The sequence below is a fragment of the Moschus berezovskii genome, chromosome 16, assembly GCF_049115385.1.
Source record: "Moschus berezovskii isolate FMDL1 chromosome 16, NW_MosBer_1.0, whole genome shotgun sequence".
Lineage (NCBI taxonomy): Eukaryota > Metazoa > Chordata > Mammalia > Artiodactyla > Moschidae > Moschus > Moschus berezovskii.
The window spans coordinates 81931970-81951285 of NC_142475.1; the positions used below are offsets into that span (position 1 = coordinate 81931970).

Genomic DNA, 19316 nt, shown 5'->3' on the forward strand with positions numbered 1-19316 from the left:
GCAACGGGCAGTCCACAGAGGAGCTCCAGGCCCTCCCGGGGGAGGGGGTTTCACAGAGAAATCCCAGACACCAGACAGGAGCAATCCTGTTCTTCCAAAAACTTACAAAGAACACAATAACCGGGACTAAGATCCCACCTGCCACACAACACAGCCTAAAAAATACGATAATAGAAAAGGGAGCACAATCACCGGGGCTTCCCTGGCAGGCCAGTGGCTGGGACTCCGTGCCCCCAGTGCAGGCAGCATGGGCTCTATCTCTGCTCAGGGGACTAGGATCCCACAAGCCGCACAGCGCAGCCTGGAAAAAAGAATAGAAAATAAAACAACAATGATAATAACAGAAAATAAAGTAACAATAATAGAAGAGAGGCCACAATCGCCATTTCTACTCAGAGTTGAACTGGAGCTTCCGGTGGGCTCAGGACAGAAGAAAAAACACATAAAAGCATTGAAACGAAGAGGTAAATACTGTCATTATTCATAAACAACACTGTCGATACAGAAAACTCGAGACTCAACAAATTATTACAATTAATAGAAAGACCTCAGCAGCACGGCAGGGCCTTTCGTCAGCGGCTCAGTCAGCGGACAGAGCTCAACTGCGTCCCACAGGGAAAAGCTGGATTCTCAGGGAATCAAACCCAGGGACAAAAAAGAAAAGAGCAAAACTAAAAGGGGAGCACCCAGAGGCCTGGAAAGACTGAAAAGGCACCATCAACTGCGACACGCCACGGCTCTGCGGGGCTCCCGGAACTCGCGGGTGGGAGGAGGCCCCAGCTGCATCTGGATGCCGTCTGGGCAGGGAAAGGAGACCCGCCCTGAGACGGCCTCACAGGGGACGCACTGACGTCAGGGGAGGGGGTCACAGGTGCGCGGCGACGCTGGACCAGCCCTGGGCACGACCCCCAGCCCCACGCCCAGCGGGCCAGCGCTGGGTTCACAACGCCACTGTGTCTACTTTTCTGTTTGGAATTTCCCACGTTCAGAAAGTTAAAGAATAAGATTAAATGTTACAGAGAACCTGCACTTTCCTTCCCAGAACAACCAGCTGTGCGTGCGTGCGCACCAGCAACAAAGACTTGGGGCGGGTGCTGCGCTCCACTGGCGCGTGCACGCTAAGTCGCTTCGGTCGTGTCCGGCCTTGTGAGCCTGTGGACAGGCTCCTCTGTCCATGGGGATTTTCCTGGAGAGGGCTGCCGTCCCCTTTTCTAGTGGCTCTTCCCACCCGAGGACGGACCCGTGTCTCTGATGTCTCCTGTACTGGCAGGCAACTTCTTTTAGCACCAGCACCACCTGGGGAGCACCTGTCCCATGAATAATGGTACTGTTTACAAGAGCAGCAAAAAAAAAAAAGTTTTCATTTTTGTTAAAAGCAACTTAACGAAAGATATGTAAAATATTTATGGAGAAAGTTACAAACTTTGTTGAAAGACGTCAAAGACCCCATCAACAGAGAGACCTACAGTCTCGTGAGCAGAAGACTGGTGAGGACAGCACGGCTGAGCTTCACACACTAACACAGGCTGGGGACCAATCTCAGACCGAGTGACAGACGGGGGGCCCTGAAATCCATTCAGCAACAAAGCCAGAGTACCCAGGACGCATCTAAGGAAAAGCAATGAAGCAACCTGCCCTGAACAGGATCAACAGTCAGAATAACTGTGAAAATCAGGGTGCGACTTCGCACAGAAATAGAAAAACTGACCTAGAGAATCTGCATAGATACCGCGTTTATCACAGAGCTGGCACCGCAGGTCTGTAGAGAGGGAATTTTCAGTCAAGGGCCCGGGGACAATTTGTTATATCAACAGAGAAAAGCAGTGTATTACACTCCACCCTCCCCATACACAAAAATCAATTGCAGGTGATTGCAAGACTTAAATATGAAAAACAAATTGCATAAGCTTCGGAGGAAGTAAAGGCAAAGCATTATCCTTGTGCTGCTGCTGCTGCTGCTGCGTCACTTCAGTAGTGTCCGACTCTGTGTGACCCCATAGACGGCAGCCCACTGCTCCCCCGTCCCTGGGATTCTCCAGGCAAGAACACTGGAGTGGGTTGTCATTTCCTTCTCCAATGTGTGAAAGTGAAAGTGAAGTCGCTCAGTCATGTCCGACCCTTAGCAACCCCACAGACTGCAGCCTACCAGGCTCCTCCATCCATGGGATTTTCTAGGCAAGGGTACTGCAGTGGCTTGCCATTGCCTTCTCCGATCCTTGTGCTAGAATTTATTAAACAGAAAAAAGCACATTTTGACAAGAAAGACTGATAAATACAGAGGTGCTGTAGTTAAAAACTGGCTTTCATCAGTAGGCACCACAAGGAAAAGCCAGCCCGGTGGACACGGTACATCCAAGACACATGGAAACCTTGCCCATTGACAAGAACAAGACAAACTGGAGGAAAAAGCACACAGAGTTAACCTGAGACCTAAATGCCCAATGCCCACGGGAAAAACTGACCCCACTAGATAGCAGAGAAACGTGAGTTAAAACCAGAAGACGCCATTCCAGGCTCGCGGGCGGGCAGACAGTCAAGGCCACTGCCCTTCGGTGCCCACCAGGGAGCGCCAGGTCAGCATGACCACCCGGAAGTGAGCTGCCCACACCACCGCCACCCCCTCGTGGGGGCCGTCCCAACAGCGCCAGCATCCAAGCTCCTCAGCACCAAACACAGGACCCAAAACAGGTGCTCCGACGGCCCTTCCCCGGTGGAGCCTGCCACGGCCTCGCACGTGACTGAGAGCCCAGAGCAGGGAGAGGGAAGGGCTGCCAGGCGGACGGCCGTGACTCGGGGGCAAAACCTGCAAGTCGCAGGCTGATTCAACCGTGCAAAGTCAAGAGAGACACACACACAGGCTCACAGGGTCTGCTCAAGGACCTGACATGGAAGTAAAACCTCGAGGCCCTGGGAGCCTGCCTCCCATTTCACGTCTGTGAGCACACGCTCACAGACTCACACTCGCCCAGCGTCAGGTCTGCCCGGATCCCTAAGGACCTGAAGTCAGTTTCCCAGACACAGGTCTGGCAGAAAACCCCTCTGCAGGGGGATGGGAGCTGGGGGGCGAGCAGACCGCAGAGCCAGCCCACGGGAACAGGCCCAGCACCCAGAAACCAGAAGCAGACCCCCCCTGTGGAGCCCAGGACACCGCCCATCACCCACAGGCCTCCGTTCCCCGGCTGTGCCCCACACGCGGCACCTGGTCACATGGGCACCCACGAGGTCGTCCGCCAAGTACCCCAGCGCCTGCAGACTCCGCGGGACACCGTGGACACCTGGACCTGCCCCCAGGCAGGGCGGTGTCTCCCACTTCTGCTCTCCCTGGGTGCTGACCCAACGCCAACAACCCCGGCCCATCCGGGGCCAGGGTCACCCCCCATCCGGGGTCACAGGCAGGGCCAGTCAGAAGGACAGAATCCAGCTATGGTTACCATGGTCACCAAGGTAACACAGTGGAGACAAGCCCCCTGTCACCCCCGGCTGCCCCCCACACGCCCACACTGCCCTTACCTAGGGGCTGATAGCCTTGTCGGGAGGGCCCCCCGAAAGGGCCACGGCTCCCCAGGCCGCCGCCGCCCGCGATGGCTCCATAAGACATCTTCTCACAGGATGCAGGGCCGCACCCTCCTGCAGAAGAAACGAAACACGGGGTTGGGGGAGAAGGAGCGGGTCAGAGCTGGAACTCAGGTTTCACTCCGCTCCGCCCACCCTGCCCAGGAGCTTGACCTCTGCGACCTCACCTTGCAAGTCAACAACTAGTGTCTAAACGCTGAAACCAGATGGAGCGGTAAAGAGCGACACGAGTGTGTTACTCAGAGCGCCACCACCTCCAAGAAGCACCCAGAGCAGCCAGGGGATGGGAGAAAGGCGACTGGCGGGGCTGCGGGGACTTCTCCCTGAATAAACCACGCAGCGCTCCTTCTCTCTCCAAACTTCACTCATGGACACTTTCAAAACATTAAAGCTTACTTTGCAAAATCCCAGTGAAATCCTCCAGGAGGCTTGGCCTGGCAACAGCCGCACAGGTGTCTGCCTTGAGCTGACAAGACCCAGGGCCCCAGCACTGTCCTGCACAGCCAAGAGACTCAGGGCAGGCGGGGACCAGGAGGACAGCCGTGTACCTGCCATGCACCAGGCGCGCGTCCAGCGTGGGCAGGAGAGGGGGCCCCGGGGACCTGGCCATGTGGGTGGCAAGGGCTCCCGCAGGAGCTCTCAGAGACCCTGGGGGTCCGCAGAGCCCCGGGGGTCATGGCTCAAGCAGGAGCAGGGAGCAGGGACCAAGCCTTCAAGGCATGGCTTGGAGGAAGTGACAGGGCAGCCCTGGGAAGACAGGAGGGGCACCCTGCGTGAGGCAGTCCCTCAGCCACGGGCGGAGGCTGCGGGCGTCACTAGGGACCCGCCAGGCCGAGGGTGCACTGGGCCTGGTCGCACATGGGCAGCTGGACCCGACTGTGGCGAGCAGCCAACAGCACAGGTTGCCTAAGGGGCAGAAACAGGCTGAGTGGCTGCCACCGACGTCCAGGCAGCTGAGGGGTCGTGGGCAGTCCTGGTCTGAGATGGAGGAAAGATCCCCCAGCCCACCACTCATCTAGCCTGCAGTCTCCCCCGGCCTGTGCTTTTGCTCAGAGACTGGGTGAAGGAGGCCACCCACCGCAGGGACCACAGAGCCAGCCCGGCCAGAGAACGACCAGAACGTGTCCTCCGCCTGCTGCCCAGGCCCTCCGGCAGGGCTCTGGGCTTCAAGGGCCTGGGCACACGGACCCCCCAGGGCCCGTCCCCCAGGGCTCCCCCCATGCCCACCACCTGCCCTGCACCAGACTGCGCCCTCGGCTCCCATCCACTGTTCCCACCCACCCTGCACAACCAGCTCATGGCCGACTTCTCCACCAGGGTGTCCGCACCGCGAGGGCGGGCAGCAGGCAGCCACTGCGGGAGGAGGAGAGCTGCTGGCAGCCCAGTGGGCAGGCGGAAGCTGCAGCAGGGCCAGGCTGGAGGGCCGGCAGACACTGCTGGGATGGGGCACCCAGGAGGAGCCCCGGGCTGCCTCAAAACTGCTGGCCAGACTCCAGGGAGCGATGCCCACTCCCCAAGAGGCCTCCTCCGGAGCAGCTTCCGTGACCGCCCACCCGGGCGGCGGGCCTCCTCCACCTCAAGCCCCCGGCTCATGGTGGCGCCGGGCTGTACCCTGGACATCAGCCCCCCGCAACAGCCTGAAGGGAGCTGTCTGTCCCTGGACTGCCCAGATCCTGCCCCCTGGGCACCAGGGGAAGTGGGGGTGCCAGGGAACGCCCCAGCAATGCAGTCCTGCCTGCAGGACAAAGTCTCCAGGCCGCGGAGGAGGGAGCGGCTGGCCAGCAGGACACCACAGGATGCCAGGCTGGAAGGGGCGCCCGGACCCCGCGCAGGCTGGGGGCCAACAACTCGGCTCCAAGGCCAGTGCCGAGGCCGCAGTAAGGCGGGCCCTGCCCGTGACCTCTGCCTGCAGCTCTCTCCTGCTGGCCTGGGGCTCACAGAGGCCAGGGGCCCCCCAAGACCAGGGCTAACCCTCCCAACAGCAGACAAGGAGTGGCACTGTCTACACGGGGGTGTCCCAGCATGGGCCCTGCCCACGCACTACGCTGGAGGGACCCCAAGGATGGAGAGTGGGTCCCAGCGGGGCCCAGAACGAGCCACTCTCTTGTCTCTGGCCCCGCTTTCTCCTCTGTGACCAGGGCAGCACGCCTGCCCTTGGTGGGGCAGGGCGCCGTGTCAGAGACCTTCAGGAGCTCGTCTGTGAGCCGGGGCCCCGCGGCGACACTGGACAGCAGCAGCCCTGAGGGAGGCCGAGGCCTGGAGGCCAGAGGGGGCGCCCCAGGGGTGGAGAGGGAGGGAAGGATGGGCTCTCCTCCTGCCCTCAGCCTCCCAGAGGCCAGAGTTGACCCAGAGCAGGAGAAGGGCACTGGGACCCCGCCACCCCTCTGCAGGGGAGAGCTGACCTCCCCACAGGGCTGCACCATGCCCAGCGTCTCGCTCCTGCTGCAGCCTCGGTGAGGTCCTTCCAGCGTGGTGATAGACCTGACCACAGCAGGCGAGCCCCCCATCCCGGACGCCTCCAGCCTTGGCAAAGCACACAGTCGCATCCCCGGCCTGCCCCAGCTGGCCAGGTGCCCCCGTCCTGAGCCGGGACCCAGTATCCCCCATAGGAGGCATCAGGAAGGGAGCCCCAGGGAGGGTGGCAAGTCAAAGAAGAGGAGGCGTGTGGAGGAGGCCACCCTCAAGGCACGTGTCCTCACACTTGAGGGCCCCTTGCACGCCTGCTCCCACCCAAACACTCACAAGCCCCAGAGGGCCGACAGTGAGGTCTCCCAGCCTTCCTCAGGCCTTGTCCGCCCCCACGTCAGCAGTGTCAGCCGTGTCAGGGCCAGTGGCCCCAGACACATGGAAGGGAGGCCCAAGACCACCCAGTCCAGATAAACCCCATGGGCCGGGTAAGGAGCGGGGCCCCCGGGTCAGCAGAGGGAGGTGCATCCAGCCTTCCTCCCGCCTCCCAGTCTGCACCCCCAGGAAGGCCCTCGGCACCAGGCCAGGGGCGGGGGCCTGACGCACCCACTTGGGGAGTCCCCTCCTCCAGTATCTCGGCTCCCACCCAACCCCAGCCGTGTCCCTGCTGACAGCCCTTGGGACCTCACCCTCATGGCCAAGCTCGCCCACAGCCCCCGATCCCCACCCCAGCACCTCGGGGTCACCCCCCTCCCTCCTCTGTGTCTCCCCTCCCCGCCCAGCCCTGAGCAACCACAGGGCTCGGTCCTGCCCCTCACCTTCCTCCCCTCCCTGGCACGCCAGGGCTTGGCATGGGCTGCAGCCCGCTCGCCGTCACGGCCCAGCTCCCCTCCCCCCCAACACGGCCACCCTTCCTCCGGCCACACGCCAGGCCTGGAAACACAGACACAGGGCCAGGCTGAGGGGCTGAAATGGCAGGTCCATCAGCCCGAATCCAAGGGATGCGACTCTCCTGTGCGGTGAAGTCTCTGCAATTCACTGAACCAACACAGGCAGAGGCAGTCGGGACAACAGGAATTGAAGAAGGAATTCATAGGGCCTGGACTCCCATCTTAGGCCTGTTCATGCTGATCATGCTCAGCCACCTCTCCAATAGACTCTGAACTCTGTGTTTAGTGCCTATGGAAACTACAGTGGAAGGATAAGACCCCCTCTGGACAGGGGAATCTTGAAGATCACATCCAGGTAACTCATCGCCTAAGAGAAAACATACTCTAATCACCCCTGCCTCCGGACGGGTCATAAACTCTTTATCTATCGGAATGTAACCACAGGCTTATTATTAACTGTTTGAACACCTAACTCATGAATAATGGGATTATTGTGATTGTATTTACCCTTCCTTTGATTTACGTTAGTCTCAAGGAAATTGGGGTGGTGGGTTCAGACACGTCCACATGGGGTATAAAAGATTTTCACAAATGCTTGGGGTCCTTGGCTAAGAGGAGTCTCTGCCTTGGGCCCGCCGGTGTAATAAACTGCACTCCACTATCTGCATTGTCCTTTTGAGTGAGTTTGTTTCCCGGAACGCGTGGCTACGACAGAATAAATGTCTGACCTGGGCCAAGAGCGGCCACAGGCCTCGCGGGGCCCGCTCCGTGTGAGGCATGTGGGAAGGCTCCCTGGAGGAGGCAGGCCTGGGGAGGAAGAGGCTCTGTGGGTTGGGCCGGTCAGAGGGAGAACCGGCCACAGCCTGCCCCCTACCCAGATGCCCTCCACTCACCCGATCCCACGCCAGCTGGCGGGGAGGCTGCTGGGGAGCCCTGCCCTGCTTGCACTCTGTGCTCTGCTCCACCCAGGCCGGCGGCACAGCTCCAGGGAGGCAGGAGGCCCCAGGCTGCGTTGCTTAGAGACCAAAGAGCGGCCCTCAGGAAGGACGAAGCAGGAGCAACACCGATGCCCAGTCCCGCCCACACCTCTCCAGGGCAGGCCCAGCAGCCCCGGCTGCTGCCCACTAAGGGCCCGGAGGACACCATGAACCATGCCACAGCAGAGCCCTCCCTGGCCAGACCCATGCCTCCCTCCACTGACTGCTACCCACGGGATGGGCCCACCTCCCTCCACTGACCGCTACCCATGGGCCCATCTCCCTCCACTGACCGCTACCTATGGGATGGGCCCGCCTCCCTCCACTGACCGCTACCCATGGGCCCACCAGAGTGGCTTCAGATGGGAGCATTCTGGAGCCAAAGCAGCTGGGAGACCCTAGGATGAAGAGCAGGACGTCGCTGGAGACCAGGCTGCCCAGCACACCAGGACCCATGCCTGCCACGTCCTGGGGAGCAGACGTCGGGGCCGTGGGGCCTCAGCTGCAGCACGTGGGATCCTCACCCGTCACTGGGACATGCAGGATCTAGTTCCCTGGTCAGGGATTGAACCCAGGCCCCCTACACTGGGAGCACAGAGCCTTAGCCACTGGACTACCAGGGAAGTCCCTGAGACCCTAATTATTTTTGTTTTTTTTTTTTTGAGACCCTAATTTTTAAATGAGAAAACTGAACTCAGGGAGGGGAAGCGACTCACCCGCGGTCTCACAGAAAGACGGGTTGAGGTCAAGGCGCTCCCTCCATGGCTCCAGTGCTCCCCATGCCTGCCCCAGCGCTCTCTGCCAGTCCTCCCACAGCCAACGGCCACACGTCCCGCACCACCAGGCCCCCCGCAAGCACCTGCCCGCCCACTGGAGCTGGCAGGCTGCGTGCGACCACAGTCAGCACCGCGCACAGACATGTGTGGGCCACTCGCTCACGCAGCTGTGAGCATGAGGATCACCCTCCCGGCCTCGTCCCCTAAGACGGTGTGATGCTCCAGAGCAACAGGAGCACACATTTGTCACTTACAAAACACCATTCTTCACAGACAGGAATTAAGACTACTTGGAGAAATGGCTGATCCCAGGACTGGGGCAGAGAGAGTAAAAGATAAACGTAGATCATTCTGTTACATGAAAGAGCAAGGAAGTGATCAAAGCAAGGCAGGGCCATCACCAAAGGGCACAGAGGCCAGCCCGAAAGGCTTCCTTCCGCGGGCCAACTCTGCAACAATTTGAGCATGAAAAAAGACATGCTGGAGAAGACTCTTGAGAGTCCCTTATACTGCAAGGAGATCCAACCAGTCCATTCTAGAGGAGATCGATCCTGGATGTTCATTGGAGGGACTGATGCTAAAGCTGAAACTGCAATACTTTGGCCACCTCATGCGACGAGTTGACTCACTGGAAAAGACTCTGATGCTGGGAAAGGTTGGGGGCGGGAGGAGAAGGGGACGACAGAGAATGAGATGGCTGGATGGCATCACCGACTCTGTGGACATGAGTTTGAGTGTACTCCGGGAGATGGTGATGGATAGGGAGGCCTGGCGTGCTGTGATTCATGGGGTCGCGGAGAGTCAGACACGACTGAGCGACTGAACTGAACTGAACTGAACTGAATAAAAGATTATAACTTTTATTTATTATAGCCTCTAAAATACATCTATTGTTTACTGATTTATCTGGCTGTGCCAGGTCTTGGTGGCGGCAGAGGGGATCTTCCATCTTTGCTGTGGTAGTTTCCTGACGGGGGTGGAACCCAGGCCACTGCACTGGGAGCTCAGTCTTAGCCACTGGGCCCCCAGGCAAGTCCCTATTATAGCCTTGTAATAAAGAAGTAAAGTGACAGTCCATGAGTCCACACGGTTGTAAACACACACAAGGAAACAGGAAACAGCTCTTCGTCAGAGCAGACGCTGACAACCGGGAAAGGAAGGATGGAATCAGCAACATCCTTCCGAGGACGGACTCGTACAGAAAAGCCCGGCCACCAGAGCAGCACAGGAGAGGACAGGCCAGGAATGACAGCAACTCAGGCAAGAATGCCCAGCGGGGCTGAGAACTGGCGGCTGTGAGCCCCATAAATGGCAGGATATCCACAGTCTCAAAGAACCTTCCCCAAGACACTAATTAAAAGTGGAGGAAGAAGAACACTCCAGAGGAGAAACTTCACGGATGTAGGATTAACCCCAGGACCTGGGTCACACAGTGGAGGACAGATCAGATGTCATGTGCCCTGCCTCCAGACACCGCGGAGGAGACGGCAGCCTCTCCAGGTCCCCCTGCCAAAAACGAAGGGCCACGGGGACAGGAGACACGCCCGGCTGAGTGACAGCCTGCAGAAGAGCTGACCTGCAGCCTTCTCCTATGTCAGCACTGCAGACAAAGAGAGATGGAGGACCTGAGCGTCCAGGTTCAAGGAGGCCAAGGAGACGGCACCCCCAAAACCAAACAGGATTCTGGACTTCATTCAGCGGAGAAACATGTCACTGGGCTCACTCACAGGGTCTCTCCCGGGAACACCAGTAAGACCCTCAGGCCAGAGTACTGGCCGGTGTTAATGCTGCCACTGACACCAGCCCTGGGGTTGCATGAGAGAGCCTGCATTTGGGGGTCAAGGAGCATCGTGTCTGCAGCTCGCTGAGCGGTCCAGAGGAACACGAAGAGGGGGGGCGGAAGCGAGCACGGGGCGGCCACACGTGCGGAGTCCGGTGGAGCAGGCTTCCTGCTAACATGGTGACTGTTTCCAAAACTAGAATCACTACGTCCAGGAGCTTTCAGTTCAAAACAAACTAGTGACTTTGCTAGAGTATTTTTAATCCTAGGAATACATTCAAGAAAGGTGCAAGATCTGTATACTGAAAACTAAAAACGAACATTACGAAAAGGAAGTAAAGAAATCGTAAATGCATGAGGAGCCACAGCAAGCTCGCGGAGGGGGCACCGGGACCCCCCCGGCACTGGCACTGAAATAACACACGCACTGAACAACACACACAAATGCTTAAATATTTTCGGAAACTAAGAAGTTCCTCCCATCTCAAAAACAATCTATTAGACAACTCTTGGAGAAAGAAAAAAAATTAAACTGAAAAAATTCTTTTAAAAAATAGTGAAAATATCACCTGTGAAAATCAACAGAGCATGTTTAAACCAGTTACCAGACAAAAAGTCAAAATGCTCAATATTTCATGCATTAACAAAAAAAAAAGGAATCAAATTGACTTCATTCTTAACTCAAAAGGTTGGAAAAGAGCAAAAAAGTCAAAAGTAACCACAAGGAAAGAATATAAACAAAAGTTAATAATATTAATGAGGCGGGAAACAGAAAAACAATAGAACTAATTTACAAATTAAAATCCCGTTTTCCATAAAGTACTAAGAAAAGAGACGACCAAGAGCTAACTTAATCAAGAAAAGAGGGAAGAAGCCACAAATACATGGTATCAGAGATGAAAAGGGAGGCGGGTCACTGAAACAAGAGCATTAGGAGCTCATTAAGGCCCTGCTTTCAAACATAAACGGTAAGACATGGATGGGGTGGATAATATCTGAGAAAAACGAAGTTCACCAGAGGTGACCCCCTGGAGACAGAAAGCTTCAAGAGACAAATCTGGATAAAAGAAATAGAAAGTTTTCATAAAAGCCACCCCACAAAACGACAGGACCAGATGGTTTTGCAGGGGGATTCTGCCCCATTTCCAAAGTCGAGTATTCCCAGAGCTCCGAAGATTATCCCAGGGAGCTGAGGAGCAGGGTAGCCTCGGCCCCTTGCAGGAGGCACGCGGGATGGCACTGAGACAGACGCCTGATGAGCACAGCGCAAAGCACAGGCAATCACACAGGGGCACTGCCACGCACAGCCACCAGACACCAAACACCACACTGAGACACATAGCTCATCTTCCTAGGGGCGTGGCGCACATTCAGCCTGACACCACATCCACCCAGGGGAAAAGCTGCAAGTTTCCCCACGGACACTAAAAGCAGCGTCAACAGAATTCCTGATGAAGACAATCAAAAACATTTCTTAAAACGGCAAACACCCGCCAATCCTCAAACGAGCATTTGCTCTGTGGGAAACGGAAGTGGGGACTAACGCTCGCTACCGACGGCGCGACAGTGATGGAAATGCTGACATAAGTTAAAGCTCCCAGAAGTAACGAGCTGGGCAAAGCAGCAGCATGTAAACTCCCCGGTGGGAAGCCGCAGACACCCGGCTGGAGGAGAACCCCAGTCACCAGAGCAACCCGAGCGAGGAAGGCCCAGGAATGAAGGCCACAGGAGACGGCGGTCTCTCCGATGACCAAGGCAGAGCGGAGCGCGTGGACAGTACCCCCGTCCTCGGACGGGACGGCACTGCTCACAAAGACGTCGTTCTCCCCTCCCAGTAAACACCAGCCAGCCAAGAGCGTCCACACAGGAAGACATCAAGCAAACAGGCAGATAAGAAGCACTGCATCCTCCAGACTTAAAAACCCAGAGAAGGAAGGGCTGACACTGCTACGACACGGTGAATCTGGAAACATCACGCTGACTGAGGGGAGCCGGGCACAGAAGCCACACGCCAACAACCCCATTTCTGAGAGACGCCCACGACAGGCGGGTCTGCAGAAACGGGATGCAGACAGGAGACTGCTCGTGGGTGTGGGGCTTGGTCCAGCATGACCAGAGGTCTGGGCTTTGCTGGCGGTGACGGACAGTCGCCCTGTGAGGACTCTGAAAACCACTGGGGCGCACGCATTGGGGTGTGATCCATAGGGTACGCGAGCTCTATGTCGACGTGATCGTAACACACGCCAGAAAATCTCTATGATTAAAACCGAGCAGGAAAACACAGAACAACAGCATAAAAAAGTAAGTCTAAAATGAGACCCACGTACGTATGGACACTTAGGGTAGAATTTTTAATAAACGGTGCTGGGCCTCTGGTTAGCCCCGTGGGAAAAAAGTGGTTCAAGCCTAACATAATGAGAGCCTGCCCCAAACCAGAACAGTCATCCCAGTGAGACAGAAGACAGTCTGAGGAAAGACACGCTCCCTTGAACCTGCGTGCAGGGATGGTTTCCTGGGGAGGACCCAGAGTCAAACGCTGTAAAACGAGAGACGCACACATGCCCGCTGCCCCGCCCAAGCCCCCTCACCTGGTCTCCTCCTCCAGGAACTAGGCCCCCGTGGCACTGGCCCCCATGGGTGTGGGTGGTGGAGGGTGGGGGAGTGCTCCTGCCTTTCCCAGGTCAAAGGAGCACACTGGCACCAAGGCCACTTGCAGTCTGGGCCTTTCCCCTGCGCCTCCAGGCAGCTCTCCCACCACCACATCCCGACCCCAGCATTTCCTCCCTCACCAGTCTACTAAGGCCTCTCCTTCTCTGGAACGCAGAGAAAAGGCCGGCAGGCCCCCAGGACTGGGCAGGAGCACGCAGACCAGGCTGGGGACCAAGCAGGACGCCCTGGGGAAGGAAACCCTCTGGTCTTTGAAGGAGCCGCAGGGCGCAGACCCAAGGCCCTGGGAGCTGGCTCAGGCCAGGCACAGGCACCTTCAAAGGACAGCTGGGCAGTCTCAAAGGCCTGTGAGCACAGGGCCGGGCCCAGCCAAGCTCACACCAACGGGAGAGCGGACACACACCCCACCCACCAGGGAGGCAACCTGACTCCGCCCCAATACCTCACCCCCGGCTTGCCCGAGAAACCAGGATACAGCCCAAAGACAATTCAGCACTGCATCCCCCAGGGCAGCCTCGGGGCTCCGCCTGCACTGGCCCTTGGCCACCCCCCCAGGACCTGCCCCAGGCCACTGCAGGAGCCTGGGCAGGTGACAGCTGTGGAACCCTGAGGGTGGGGACCCCAAGACCACCAGGCAGCAGAGGGGCACTGACCCGGCTCGGAGGAGATGCCCTCCCACCACCACACAGGGAGGGGCCCCAGGCCTGCACTCCAACCACAGGCTGGGCAAGGGGAAGCTGGGTGGAGCCCAGGACGGGCAGGGAGAGGACAGCCCCGGGGCCCGCCAGGCTGCAGAGTCCGAGAACCTGGGCTGAGCCCAGAGCTGTCTGTCGGAGCCCGGCAGGGACCACGACCCTCCCAGATGGAGATGAGGGAGGCTGGAGACAGAAGGGAGAGGAGGGAGGAACATGACCCCACAGGACAGAAAAGCAGCCGGGACACGCCGCCCAGCCACCCCTGCTCCTGTGAAAGCGCGGCCTGCACAAGACTCTCAGCACAGACTCCAGGGACCCCAAACGCTGGAGCTCAGTCACTGGGGACGGCTCCGAGCACTTCACTTAGGAGTGGGAAATCCATGGATTACAGGCCGCTGGAGGGTTCTCGCAGATGAAAACGCCTGAGATGGAGGTGGATGGCGGGGCAGGGAGGGGCCTGGTAGCAGGGGGAGGCTGTGCCCAGGAGGGGTGCGAGGGTCCCTGAGGCTCGCCACCCCCCAACAGACTGCTCAGCGAGACAGACCCAAGCAAGACAGAAGCTTCAGGCGCCCAAACACCCAGAGCTCCCGGTCCCCAGCCCCCAGGGACGTGACAGGCTGAGTGGGAAGACGCCGCCCAAAGTCACAGCACGGGGACTTCCCTGATGGTCCGGACGTTAAGACTCGGGGCTTCCGCTGCAGGAGGCGCGGGTTCCATCCCTGGTGAGGAAATCCGCACGTGGGTGGTACAGCCAAAAAAAAAAAAAAATCACAGCACAGTCGGAGTGCCTCCCGCCACCCTGAGAGAAGGCCCTGTGCCCCCAGGGTCCCCTGGCACCCCGGGAGAGCAGAGAGGTAGGGCCGCAGCAGCCCCAGCAAACCACGCCCTGCACCCACCCAAGAGTTCTGCACTGAGGAGTCATACAGGAAGCACTCGGAAAGCCAGAAACACTACAAAATAAAAAACACAAAGCCAGAAACAACCAAAATAGCCAGCAATAAAGAATTAAATACATCGCGTTAGGTATCTAGAGTATGACGCAGAGAATTTAAATAGTGTTAGAAGTATATATTCAGTTGTGGGGGACATGCTTACACACGACACTAAGGTGAAAAATAACGCTAGAAAAACACAGGACACACAGTTCCCCTGAGCAGTACGTGTCCTGGCCGCGGGGAAAGAGGAAACGCCACTAGGTTTCTTGTAAGGACAGTCTACCCCAGCCCGGGTCACCCCACTCCTGGGCCACCGTCACCCATTCCTGAAGGCAGCCCAGACACACACCAAGACGGCAGGGGACACCCTGCAGTCCTCGTCTGCTCGGGCTGCTCACGGGAGTGGCACACCACACATGCAGGACCCACACACGGAACACGAGAAGGAGCACAGAGCCTGGCAAGCAACAGCATTTATGCAACAGCAGAGGGACACGAGGCGCCTCGGGGGTCACATCCAACCCACCTGCACACACACATGGCCTAGAGATGACGGAAACGCACAACAGGGCCTCAAAACACCACGGCGTGGGGGGGCAGGGGAAGCTGCCGTGGAGGAGCACACGGTCAGATCCCCTCCATGGAAGACAAACCTAGTCATCGGATAAGGCCCGGCCACAGGAGATCAGAGGTGGGAATGGCAAGTGGTGGCCGAGGTACAGGGTTTCTGTGCCGGTGTGAAAACATTCGGGAATCAGGCGGTGATGGCCGCAAACCACCAAGAACAGACATCAGTGACGCGCACTCTGTTAACGTGTAAGACGGCACGGGACTCCATCGCAGAGCTGCCCAGAAAGGGTGTTGGGTCACAGGAGGCTGCGGGCGGACCAGCTGCCTTGGTGCGGGCCAGGGCCTCCCAAGCTCTCTGCCAGGCCCACATGTCACCTTCATGATCAGGAGAAGGAAAGATAAATGTGGTCCTTGAGCCCAGCAAACACACACGCTAGCACTGCTGGTCCGGACGCGTGAGACAGCAGGTGGCACTCCACCAGGCTGGGGCGCCATGCGGCTGTGGTCACCACTGTGCCCAGGCTGGACAAGTGCACAGCAGATCCTCAGGCAGTTTGCCAGCATATGGACCCATGGCATGCCAATGCCATGTCCAGCCACCTGGGGCCATGGGAGTTGCCCAGTGACACCCATGCCTGCAGAGCACACAGCCAGGAGCCTGCCCGGGAAGCCTCAGCAAACGGGCACAGCCACTTGCTTTCAGGTCACTTTGTTAATTTCTGCAGCCTGGTAGAGACTGAAGGCCCAGCTGTCCACAGATGGGTCTTCATCCCCAGCCAACCCCAGCCTGGCCCGGGAGGAACCCAGGCTGACCCTGAACCCGGCCGCAGCTGGATCAGGCCAGGGCACCCAGTGGCCCCTGACCCTGGCCACGGACCAGCCTGCACCCCAGGAGTCCCCAGCTTATCACCTCCTAGCTAAGAGAACTTGCACCTCCTGGCACCTGTGACAAGGAGACAAGGCCACAGACCCACTTCTCCATGTGGCTGAGTTAACTCCTGGAAGCGCATCAGCTGCACAGCCATGCTCACTGCTCCGTCCATGTCCCAGGCCTGCAGTACCCACCGCTGATGGGAGACCCTGAGACACAGAGCCGGCCGGGCCACCTCTCCCCACGCGCGTACACCTGGGCCAGACCCCGAGGGCCCCACGCACGTGTGCCTGTGTGCGCAGAGGCAGAGGAGGGGCCGGGGGTTGCACTCACACGAAGTGGAGTGTTGCTATAGCAACTTGGATTCCATGTCAAACAGCACCAGCCAGGCGCCCCAGGCACCCCAAGAACGGTGCCCAGAACAGCCACGGAGAAGCAGGGACTGCTGACAGCACCAAAGGGTGGCTGGGGCGCTGGGCACACAAGCCGTTCCCCCACCCCACCTGCCATTCCACCCCCACCCCAGCCCCTCCTCCCGCCCTCCCCCGGAAAGGCCACAGGAGGCCTGGCTTCAGGGCCTGGCTCTGCCCACCGCCCTGCTGCCTGCCCGTCAGCTGAGCCCTCACCCAGGATGGCAGCGGGCATGGAGCACGGAGACCGGGCCTGAGTCACGAGGGCGGGGGCGGCGGCCCACGGCACAGCTGCAGCGGCAGGAGTCACGCCCCCCACAGACCCCAGCCTTCCAGGGGGAGGCGTGGGGGTGGAGGAGGGTCATGGAGGAAGCGGGAGCTGGGGTCCCATTCTCTCTCGGGCACGGCCCGCTCAGGAGGGGAGCCAGCCTGCTTTCTGCCCAGCATGCCCAGACTTGTAGCCCGCAGTCACCACGTCATTTAACCTTGGAGAAGGAGCCTTTGCTGTTACACATCACAGAGGCTCAGGCAGGTTAGGAACCTGTCCAGGAAGGAACCTGCCCAGGAAGCCCAGATAACCTAAGACAAGGTGGGATCCAGACCCAGGTCTGTCTCCAGACAAAGTCTGTGCTGCACCGCCCCCCTACTTGGCCACGGCAATGGACACACCAGACCAGTTCAGGACATGCCTGGGTGTCTCAGTCCAGCTCCCCCAGCAGAGGCCAGCAACACAGGACAGCCAAGGTCATCCGACGAGACAGCCAAAGCCCCGGGACTCTCCCCAGCCATTCGTGGGGAGCCACAGGGTGGAGGGGCCACTGACCCTGGCGGCGTCCTGAGGACAGGCCTGCTGAGGACATCGCCAGCTACAGGGAAACGGGGCAGGCACATGCCTGCAATCTCGATCCCAATGGCAGAGGCGTTATGCTCCTTCTCCCTGTGGGGAGGAGACCCTCACTGTCTTGGGCAAAGACAGGCACACACTTGCTCAGTTCACGGAAGGCCCCCAGTGTGGGAAGGCTGGGGCCCCATGGGGAAGCCCCCACCACACAGAGGAAGTGGGGAGGCATGGGCTCAGTGTGCTGGGATCTGGGCGTGCTTCCGGAAGCACCATCACCACCATCACTGCCTAAGTGTCCCAGGGAGTTGCTCCCTCCCAGCCTCACCCACCCACCCATGGACACATCACCCACCCTCAGGAGCAGCACCAACAGCAGCATGATTGGGCAGTGTCACCCCCTACCCTGACCACCAGGAAACTCCCGCCCTCCCCCACCCCTCAGCCCCCATTCATGGAAGCAGGGTGTCCTCCATGAGCCGCCAGCCCCACGGCGACCCCCAGGTCACAGTCACCCCCTCCTCACAGACAACAGGACGAAGCCATGCCGAGGAGACAGAGGCTGGAGACAGCTAGAGGTCTGTCTGCTGCTTTCACAGGAGGAATTTCAGCAACTTAACTGGCTGAGGAGGACAAGACCCCTCCCACAGGAGGGGTGGGTGGCAACAGAAGATGGGGGTCCCCCTTTTGGCAGATGGCAAAGGTAAATCACAAGTGTCACTGATCAGAGTGACAGGCAGGAGGTGTGGGCTGGACCCCCAAACCCACGCTCTGTGCCCAGGAGCTGAAAGTGCAGACCCACCTGGAGGAGACCCTGGGGAAAGGAGAGCTTGCCCTCAACCCCTAACCCACAGCAACTCCCTGCAACCCCTCCCCTGACTGCCCACCCACTGACGCAGGGCAGGCCGGTGGCTCCCACCCTGCCCCAAGGCCTTCAGGGAGGAGGCGTCCACGGGCTGGATGGGCCAGCAGGACAGAGGTGCCCATGGAGCTGTCCATGGTGCTGAGCACAACAGGCCCAGAGACAGTCCAGCTGGCCCTCAACTAATGTTAGCTAAAGCCAATTAATGTCAATGATAATGTCAAATAATAGAAGGGGAAAGACAAGAGATCTCTTCAACAAAATTGGAGCTATCAAGGGAATATTTCATGCAAGGATGGGCACGATAAATGACAGAAACAGTAAAGACCTAACAGAAGAGGAGATTAAGAAGAGGTGGCAAGAATACACAGAAGAACTATACAAAAAAAAAGTCTTAACGACCAGGATAACCATGATGGTGAGGTCACTAACCTAGAGCCAGATATCCTGAAGTGTGAAGTCAAGTGAGCCTTAGGAAGCATTACTGCGAACAAAGCTAATGGAGGTGATGGAATTCCAACTGAGCTCTTTAAAATCCTAAAATATTATGCTATTAAAGTGCTGCACTCAATATGTCAGCAAATTTGGAAGACTCTGCAGTGGCCACAAGACTAGAAAAGGTCAGTTTTCATTCCAATCCCAAAGAACAGCAATGCCAAAGAGTGTTCAAACTATAGCACAATTGTGCTCATTTTGCATGCTAGTAGGTTATGCTCAAAATCCTTCAAGCTAGGCTTCAGCAGTATGGTAGTGAATGAAGAACTTTCAGATATACAAGCTAGGTTTAGGAAAGGCACAGGAACCAGAGATCAAATTGCCAACATTCGCTGGATCACAGCAAAAGCAAGGGAATTCCAAAAAATTGCTTCTGCTTCATTGACTACGTAAAAGCATTTGATTGTCTGTATCACAACAAACTGGAAATTCTTAAAGAGACCGGAATACCAAACCACCTTACCTGTCCCCTGAAAAATCTGAATGCAAGAGAAGCAACTGTTAAAACCTTACATGGAACAACTGACTGGTTTAAAATTGGGAAAGGAGTACATCAAGGCTGTGTATTGTC

General features: G+C 58.0%; 1 protein-coding gene across 8 annotated transcripts in view; it reads right to left on the reverse strand.

The window, feature by feature from the left end:
- Positions 1–19316, reverse strand: part of TSNARE1 (t-SNARE domain containing 1) — a 113779-nt gene that overhangs the window by 76699 nt on the left and 17764 nt on the right. For all 8 annotated transcript variants that reach the window (XR_016039283.1, XR_016039282.1, XM_088844483.1 and 5 more), the window contains exon 2: positions 3511–3627. Coding sequence is in view for 6 of the 8 variants with exons in the window: in XM_088844483.1 (XP_088700609.1) it covers positions 3511–3627 (117 nt within the window). In the remaining 2 variants the exon portion in view is untranslated. The remainder of the gene's footprint in view (positions 1–3510; positions 3628–19316) is intronic.